This window comes from Cyprinodon variegatus, unplaced genomic scaffold, assembly GCF_000732505.1.
Source record: "Cyprinodon variegatus isolate N-32 unplaced genomic scaffold, C_variegatus-1.0 Scaffold402, whole genome shotgun sequence".
Lineage (NCBI taxonomy): Eukaryota > Metazoa > Chordata > Actinopteri > Cyprinodontiformes > Cyprinodontidae > Cyprinodon > Cyprinodon variegatus.
Window position 1 is genome coordinate 120,874 of NW_015150855.1, and position 10,054 is coordinate 130,927.

General features: G+C 41.0%; 1 protein-coding gene across 1 annotated transcript in view; it reads left to right on the top strand.

The window, feature by feature from the left end:
- The first annotated feature begins 8,980 nt into the window (after positions 1 to 8,980).
- Positions 8,981 to 10,054, top strand: part of crebl2 (cAMP responsive element binding protein-like 2) — a 4,273-nt gene continuing 3,199 nt past the window's right edge. Inside the window, exon 1 of the mRNA XM_015387753.1 lies at positions 8,981 to 9,191. Coding sequence (XP_015243239.1) covers positions 9,177 to 9,191 — 15 coding nt within the window. The 5' untranslated portion in view covers positions 8,981 to 9,176. The remainder of the gene's footprint in view (positions 9,192 to 10,054) is intronic.

Below are 10,054 nucleotides of genomic sequence, written 5' to 3' on the forward strand. Positions count from 1 at the left end.
GCGCCAAGGTTCCTCCTGAGGAGCGCCAAGGTTCCCCCTGAGGAGCGCCAAGGTTCCTCCTGAGGAGCACCAAAGTTCCCCCTGAGGAGCGCCAAGGTTCCTCCTGAGGAGCGTCAAGGTTCCCCCTGAGGAGCGCCAAGGTTCCCCCAAACGAACGTCAGGTTGCCACTGATCCAGTTCCACTATTGGACCTGACTGGTACCCAAGCAGGAAGGACAAGTCAACCCAAAGACATGGAGAAATAACTGGGAACCGGTTCACATCATTCCAATCAGAATTCAGGATCACACTGACTGTCCAGAATCCAGGAAAACATTGGTTTGGGTCGGAACCACTCCGACCCAGAGAACAGTGCCTGTCTGAGACACAGAGCAGGTTCTGCAGGGACCACTGAAGGTTCTGAGCGATCAGGAGCAGCGAACAGAGAAATGCTGCTGAAACCTTCCAGATGTTTCCTCTGCAGCTGCATTAAAACGGCTGATCCCAGGTCAGAGAATCAGCAGAACCACAGCAGAACCGGCTGGGTTACGGTCAGACTGGAATGACTGCTGCTGAGAGTGAAAGTGAAAGAAAAAGTCTGGTTCTCATCCAGCCTCGTTCAGAACATCGTTTTACTGCCAACGATCAGAACAAACAAAGAACCGGATTATTCGGACCGTTTCCTTTAACAAAGTGCTTTGACACGACCCGTGTTCTGAACTGGGTCCATTTAAAAGAACCTGGTTTCTCCCACTAACAACATCAGAACTTCAGGAAAGCAGAAAAACGCTGAAACAGAAACTAAGAAACATTTCAGTTTTAACCACAGAAACTCTATAAACGGTTCCTCTAACAGAACCGGATCCATTTGAAAGATTCTGCCTGACTCAGAGGGGTCCGGCTCTGCTGCTGTTAATCAACAGTTTCTAGAAATACTTTTACAGTAAGAACTGAACTGATGCTGACCTGAAACCGGAACTCCTGACTCAGAACCTCAGGTTAGCGTTAGGGTTTCTGTTCCCTTGGTTTTATATCTACTTTAGTTAACCAGGAAATCGAACGTTTCCTTCTGGCCAAGATGGCCGACGCTCAATATGGTCGTCACAGATTTAGCAGATCTTTAAAAGTCCAGTAAGATGTAGAAAACTTTTAGAACCCATCAGAACATCTTAGAAGGTTTCATTAACTGGTTCTGTGGTGATCCAGCTTCAGATTAACTAGGCCTCCAACTAATTATTACTTTAGAAAATCAATTAATCTGTCGATTATTTTTAATAATCGACAGATTAATAATCCTTAAGCCTTAAGGAAGACTTCTTACGAAATTAAACCAAGTGAAACTAAAACTTTTCCATTTGAGGTCTTCTGGATAGAGAATCTTGACACAAACATTTTTTTGTTTAAATCCAAAATGTTAACATATTTTTTTTTACAATTTTAGGATAATTGCTGTTCAAGATGGGTCGCTCTGTTAGCTAAAGATACATTTTAGAGTCTTTACACTCCAATTAACAATGAATACTGACAATTATATTAATAATAATTAAGGAAGGTTTCAGACCTAATCTTAACGCAGGTAATTTTAGCCCCGCCCAGAAACTCGCCACCAGATGAGCCTCAGCTTCATCCAGCCAATCAGACCATAAACCCAGAATTCTCCAGAACCACTTCATTCATTTAAGGTGGATCTTAACGTAACAATCAGCAGCAGGAAAATAATTTGACCAAAAGTTTTCTGGATGGACCCAATTATCCGGACCAGGTCATCCTGAGGCAGGTCAGACATCATGGGCTCAGACTTTGGCTGCGTTTGAATTCATCCCGCGTCCTTCAAAGGCCAGATTCAAAGGGCGATTATGTCATAGCGCGGCGCCGAGGTCTGGTCGGATTCCAAGACTCGTTATGCGACCTTAAAATGCGTCCTTCTTTTTGCCCGATTTGGAGGATGGGTCTGATGTATCCTCGGTATTCTTGGTTTACCCAGGATTCATTGCCAGACCAAGCAAGCTGGCTGCTCCCTGATCAGAGAAAAATGATAACAGTGGTGAATATTGAAATATCAGTTTATATGTATATATATAATCCAAGCATGTGAATAGTTCCGTCTGAAATGAATGAAAATAGTTGTTTTAATGGTTATGAGTCACATATGTGGCGGTAATGTTTGATTTATCTAAAGGTTTTTATCTGTTCTGTGTAAATGGGTTTGGCTGTAATTTAAGGACAGATTCTAATAGATCAGCAGTGTGGGGACTATAAATCTGATAGGAGTTTATTTTTTTTATTGCTATTTTGCACTATTTGCTTAACTAAGTATTTTTTATTGTTGACTTTAAGAGATATATTTTTTATACTTACATTGTTTAGATTGACATATATCTTTCTACCCCTTTTATAGAATATAATAGAATAGAAAATCCCTTTATTGTCCCACAATGGGGAAATTCTGGTGTTTATAGCAGCAAAAAATATTTTGAAAAAACTTTTCACACAAATGTGGACCTTAGAAAATGATAAGAATAATATAATAGTAAATAGTTAAAAGATAAACAATAAAATACTGTAAAGTGTTTTAACAATATTAAACTGTGCACCTGGAGAATAAATAACCAATATGCAGCTATGGACATTTTTACAGCAATGGAAATTTGAAAATAGCAGCAACATCAGAGATGTGCAGAATGACAGCAGCATGTTATTTAACTGAATAAGGTTTAAATCATTATATTTGCTTTTATTTGTTCACATTCTCATGAATGAAGTCTTTGTTCACTTTATAATAATGAAAACTAAAAAGAAAGTTTTATTCATTCTTATCACGGTTGCTAGGCAACAGAGCATAAAAGCCACTGAAGGCTGGACCTGTTTGAATTCACAGGCAAAACTCTTCCTGTCTCCTTATTTTCAGGGACTTGGAAGGATCCAGTCTAGGTAGACCGCCTCCTCCCATAAATTCAAACAGCCTTTATCTCCTAATGTCCTGTTTAGGAATGAAACTTCCCTCTGGATCCGTTCAAACGGACTCAAACTGAAGTCACCCAAACCCGTTAAAGCTAATATTTCCAGCATAGCTACTGAATTTGCATCCAACCGATAACAAGATTGTTTTTCCGAGGCCGAGCATCGTGACCAGAAGGTAAACTTACATCAGGGTTGGTGTAGGACCGTCCAACAGAACAGGTTCAGCCCAACCAACCAGGAGTTACAGGCTTATCATGGAAACAATCTACCAAATATCGCAGGAAGTCAGTCCAGCTAAATGAAGCAAAACTATAACGCAGAGGCGGACGGATGACCCCGTCCCCATATGGAGGCTCCTCATCCAGAACCTGAGGAGGCTGGGAAGGTTCTGCACTGGATCAGGAGACGATGCAGGAAAGGGGAGAGAACAGATCCTGGATCTTTGTGAGCAAAAGGAAAAAAATACACAAAGAAATTATCCTTTGGACAATTTTCCTGAAGAGGTTTGTTGGGAATACCTTCCTGGAATCTGGGATCAGGTTCCAGAGCCCACATTTCTAAAAAATGTTCTCCAAAAAGAAGTTTGTTAAGAAGAAAACCTCCTGGTTAGATGAACCTGATCTACTGCAGATCTGCTCCTGGGTGCTGGAGCTCCTCATCTCTAAGGAGGCGCTCAGCTGACCTGCAGATGGAGCTCCTTTCTGCTAATCCCCAGATTTTTGCTGATAGATTAGATTCAAGATCAATTTAAAACAAAATAATCCACTGGTTCTTTAAAAAAAGGTAAAATTACAGCCAATAAAAAAACCTGTAAATCCTAATCTAATCCCTGAGGATATCCCATAAAATCGCTTTATTTCACTAGATCTGCTCAATTATTAAGGATATTTAGTAAAATCAAAGCTAAAGGAGGAAAACATGCAGAAATATTTCCTGATTGTGGGAGAAATTAAGGTAGAAATTGTCATAGAAACAAAAAAACTTTCCTCCGGAAAAAGAAGTTTGCTGATTTTAAAAGTTAAAGATCATTAATGAGAATAAATGTTCTGTATTTTATAAAAAATAATCCATTTCAAGTAGATCTGGGGTTTGTTTATAGATTTTTGTCTGAACCTGGACATAATATAAGCAGCTTAAGGTGGAACCGGAGAATATTTATTCCTTTTAGTTGAGAACCTGGTGTTTAATAAAAATCTTTCGTTTTGTTTTTGTTTTATATCATCCTTTATGTAAAGCTGGAGAACATTGGCTAATTTAAGGGAGATCTGCTGAGCAGAAATGGGTTTTTAAGGTGGACCAGATGAATTCGGACCGACCTGAGCGACCTTTCCAGAACTTCTGGGTTCTGAACTGATGATCTCTGACATTCCCCAGGAACTCCTGCCCGTCAAACACCGCCTGCCTGCCGGGGAAATGATCCACTAAACCGGTCAAAACCCCCGGACCCGAACTTTAGGCCCCGGTAACGGAACTCTCGCTGCCGCAGCAGCTTCGGACTTCAACGAGAAATGTCGGTGAACTCACCGCCTGAAAAGTCTTCGCCACAGTCCGGCTAACGGCTTCAGCGTCCCGCCCGGGGTGGTGGGGGGAGTCCGGCAGAAAATTAGCGGAAATTAAAGAACGAGAAAAAGGTCAGAAGAGGCGACAGAAACCGAGCAAAAAGCGTCGGACTGAAACGAAGTCCTGCCGCTGCCATAAGAGATGAGGTCACCGCGGTAAAAATAACAGCAAGTCGTCATCCGGAGCAGAGTCCGATGAACTCGGCAGGCTCTTAAAGGGCCAGCGCACTATATACTGACGCAGCAGAACCGATACTGCGTCCTGTTTCTTTAAGAACGCACGCTGCATGTGATATGGAAATCTAGGACTGCCTGAAATAAATTTAAATCGCTTGAAAATACGCTTTTATAACAAAAAAATATTCTGCAGAAAAAAGTAACTGAAGGATAAGTAATTTATAACAAGAATACAACAAACATGCTTAAAATAAATAAGCAGATATATTTTATTTTATATAATGAATATAAAATTCAAATTGAAAAACTTTTAGCCTTCTTTTAGCATAACTTTCATTTTAGGCAAGGCAAGTCAAATTTATTTTTATAGCACAATTCAGTACAAAGACAATGCAAAGTGCTTTACATGATTAAAATATAGGAAAATAAAACAGAATCAAAGCAAGCAGGAAAAAATAAATAAATAAAACATGCAGAAATAATAAAGAACATTAAAACAGTTGGACTAAAGAAAATAAAAAAGTTGAACTAATGATGCTTCAGTTGAACTATTTAACTAGAACAGTCAAAGGCAATCCTAAACAAATGTGTTTTTATTATTTATAAATGAGGAGACATTGGTATAATCAAATATATTGATGTGTTCTAAAAATAGAATTTGATAAAATCAGAATATGAAAAAATCTAATAGAACTTAGAATTGAACTAAGTTAAAATTTAAAAGGGGTATTCAGTAAAGGTGTAAATACGTAAAACACTGACTTTTTCATGTTAAAACCAGTCTGTTGATTTTGGGCTTTATTTTTTGCAGAAAACTGTCAAAAGACGGTAAACAAACCATGGCTAACTAACATTGCTAACGCTACATCTACATGAATATGCAAACACATATTATTAAAATTATGAGTATACTCTCTCAATTAAAAAAAGGCTATAAAAGGGGCCCAAATAAGCTATTTTATTTTGTTGTTCTTACAAATAATTAAACAAAACTTAAAGACAATTTCAATTCAGTTTATTTATATAGCACCAATTCACAAAACATCTCAAGACAATTTACAGATACAATTCATCCAGATCATACAGTCAAATTGATTCAGTTTTCTGTCTAAGGAAACCAGTTGATTGCATCAACTCATTGACTTGAAGGCAATCCCTCACACTAAGCATGCTTGTAGCGACAGTGGAGAGGAAAAACTCCCTTTTAACAGGAGAAACCTCAAACCAGCTCCACAGGCAGCCCCGTCTAGGAAACATACATCCAGACAGACAAAGGACGGTATATTTATATTTCAGAAGAATAGTATATGTAAACTACTAAAGTGATAATGTGAGGGGAGTGTTGGCCTAGTGGGTTAGTGCAGTGCAATAGTGCTCTGAGAAGGTTGCAAGCATCCGGTCGATCCCCACAGCCTCTGGGTTCCTGAGCAAAATCCTTCACCCCACACTGCTCCCACAATGGCAGCCCACTGCTACCCGAAGGAGATGGGTCAAAATGCAGGAAACGAATTTTCGCATTGTGGGACAATAAAAGGATTTACATTACATTGTATGTAAGGATCCAGGATCCAGTAAGGATTACATTGCAACACAAAAAGCTGAATATATATATATATAAAATCCAAAACAAACATTCTAGATAATTTTATGATAAAATATAAAATTTTTCTAACGCTGTTTATCAGTTCAAGTTTTTAATAATTATTATTAAACTCTATTGATCTCACATTGGAGAAATTCACCTCTGCGTTTAACGTATCCCCTTGGAGGGCAGTGTGGGGTTGAGGGTCTTGCTCAGAGACCCAGTGTGGCAGTCTGTCGGAGTGGGGCTCGAAATCAGAACCAGGGGCGGATTTAGGAAATTAGGGGCCCTAGGCAAAGACGGGCAGGGGGCCCTCTGAACTGAGAAGACAACATATAAAACAGACCCATTATACAGATAGAGAAATGTTAATAGAATAGACATATATTATTCATTCTAGGTTTTGTCCCTCTCTTCTTGTTGTTTTCCTCTCTATGTTTTGTACTCAGCTGATTTTTCATGCTGTCTCTAAAGGAACGAAAGATTTTTTCCAAGCACTAAGCTCACTTAGCTGATTGCTCCTTCCTGTGTTTCCAAAAAGGCCAAAGTAAATAACCCAGTCCTTCTTTTCACTGTAGACAAGCCATGATCTGCTTATCTGTTCTCCATTTTTCATTTGGATGAAATAATAGCTGCATGAATCATGACAGCAGACAAGATAGAGGAGAGCAGGAGGCGGGGTTACCAATCTACTCGCTCTGGAGAGCAGAGTTCGCTGCTTTTAGATGTTGTCGCCAAAATGTCCAGTAGCAGAAAAAAGTAGGGACATTTGCGCTAATGTGTGCTAGAGGGGTCTGAAAAGTTGCTAAATATAGCGACAAATGCGCCAAAGTGGCATCACGTTTGTTTTCAAATGGTTTGCTGCTGTCTGTTTGGACCTTTGTGATCATGTGCAGCAAATGGACTGATCCAATATGATGGACACTGAAGGGGGGGGGCTGAGACACACTTAATATTATAAGCATCCTGATGGCATTTAAGTGAAAGGATTTTTATCAAAAACATAATTAATGTGCACAAATAAGGAATGGTTGTATTAACAATACATGTAAACAGTTTTAAGGACCCCCCAGGAATTTGGGGTCCTAGGAAACTGCCTAGTTTTGCCTAATGGTAACCCCCCCCCCCTGCTCAGAACCTCAGGATTCCAAGCTCTATGCCCTAACCATTCGGCCAGCTGTATGTGTGATCTAAATTATCATGAATTTATTTTCATTGTTTGTTTACATATGTCCAAAGGAAGGTATAAAGAAGTCTGTCAAACAAAACACACACAAACAAAAAATGGATCCTCTTTCTAATGAATTGAAACCTGTTAGTTTTCCTCCCATGTTGGGAAAACACCTGACCTATGAGAAAGAGAAGCCATCAGATGATCTGCCGTATCAGATCAGCACCAGGGATTCAGGCAGCTGACACAGACCCAGGGGACATGCTTAGACAGATGAAGTATGCTGGTATAGGTACAAGATCCCTGTAATACTTAACAAGCGCTCAACATTGACCCTAATTGAAGAGTGTTGTCCTTCCTGGTTGTGTAACAGAAAATCAGCTGAATCTCATGTTGTTGTTTTTTTGGGAGGGACAAAGAGCAGAGTACACAGAACGGACAAAAAGGGCCAAAGACCTGAAATGTCTCTCATTCTGGAGCAATTAGCGTGCATGGATAAGCCCCTATGAGAACTGTGATGAAGAGATCAAAGCAGGTCATCATGGCTCTGAGATGCTCTGAGCTGCTCCTAATCATCTACGATCCAGTGCTTTCAGCCCTGCACACAGGTCCAGTAATAAGAAACCCAAAATAAAGAGGAACACAGTGCAGGTGGTGATGATAACTGACATTTAGAGGAACAAATGGGTTTCTCTCCCTGTCCTGGTTCGATGACGCGATCCTGGACAAAATAAAAGGTAGAATGTAACTTGACTCTTTCCTTTTGACTGGAAGTGGAAGTCTGTTGAGTGCAAAAATTTGGACTTGGAAGATTGAAACCCTGTCACTGTCACTCTGGATCTCTGAGCAAGACCCTTAACCCCTGATTGCTCCCCACCGCACAACCGCAGCCCAAAGGGGATGGGTTAAATGCATGAGTTAATTTATTCAATGTGAGATCATCTATCCATCCATTTTCCGTCCCGCTTATCCCAGCTGGGGTCGCCAGGGATGCTGGTGCAGCTGTCTACGGGCGAGAGGCAGGGTTCACCCTGGATAGGTCGCCAGTCCATCGCAGGGAAACACAGAGACAAACAGGACAAACAACCATTCACGCACAGAGAATTTAGAAAAGCCGGAGGGGATGGATGGTGGGAGTATGCCGGAGTACCCAGAGAGAACCCATGCATGCTCAGGGAGAACATGCAAACTCCATGCAGGAAGACGCCGACTGGGAATCAAACCTGGACCGTCTTGCTGCAAGGCAGCAATGCTACCCACTGCAACACCGTGAAGCCCATATTGGGGGAGCAATAAAGGTCAATTTATTGATTTATTCTTTATTGGATGTACAAATATAGAATTAATATTTGAATCAGAACTTTGATACAACCATAGAATAAATGGGCCGAAGATTCTAGATAGATTCAGGAATAAAAATAAAAAACAGGAATATTTCCATGTAAAACTGGTTTTCTATTCTGATCTGTAATCGGGGCTCATACCCGTTTTGTCCAGGAGGTGGCGGCGTTCTGCCGGAAGTGGTAGGCGACCCAGAACACACAAGAGAAGAAGACGGGAAGCGAAGATGTAAACAATGCAGGGACTTCCCTGAACTGGATCAAACGGAACCACAGCCTGTTCTAAGCTGGATCAGCTGGATTCTAATGAGTCGTTCATGATCTGGCTCAGCCGGACCATCTGTTGTTCTGCTGCTGGGATTCGGTTCGGACGCTGATCCCCGGATTTTGTTTTGTTTTGAAACGCGATGGAAGATAACAAGGTAATGACTCTGCCGAACCGGGTTCCTTTTAATCAACATAGAACAGCGAACCCGACCAGAATCAATGTTTGAACGGGTTACCAGGTGGTTCTGATTGGGTTCATAGTCCGGATCGGACTATTTATTGACCTACTGGATCAGAGAGGAACTGGAACATGGACCCGGTTCTTTTAGGTTTAATCTGGAAGGTTCTGCTGACAGCTGGAGGTCCATCAGCGATACGATCAATGCGCGCGCGCTGTAGACGTTCCGGTTCTGGAGGTTCAGCCTGTGGTTCTGAGGGTCTGGTTCCTCTGGAGGACCACAGCAGGGCCCCAACTCATTCAGACCAGGTTGTCCAGATCAGAACCAGTGAAACCAGTGTCAACAATCTGAACATCCACATAGAGGAAGGCTGGGATCACTGGTTCTGACACAGACTGTAATGGACCGGATCTCTGGATTAGTTTAATCTGGATTATATCAAGAGGAGCAGGGATAAGTTTTACAAAACTGAAAAAAATAGGATTCTTTTTAAATTCTTCAAATGAAATTTGAATCTAAGACGTGTATACAATAGTCGAGTTGTTAAAAAAAAAAGTGGATTTTCTTTTCCTTTTTTTTTCTTTTTTTTGGGGGTGGGGGGCATACATAGCCTAATTAATATATTCTATTAACCTAAAGCAATATGCATGGTCTGGTTGTTACATATCAGGTATGCCTGTCCTTGACCTTGACCAAGGCAACTTACAGTAGAACTGGACTGGCATGGCTATCACTGCCCCTACATAGTTAGCATGGCTATCACTGCCCCTACATAGTTAGCATGGCTATCACTGCCCCTACATGGTTAGCATGGCTAGCACTGCCCCTACATGGTTAGC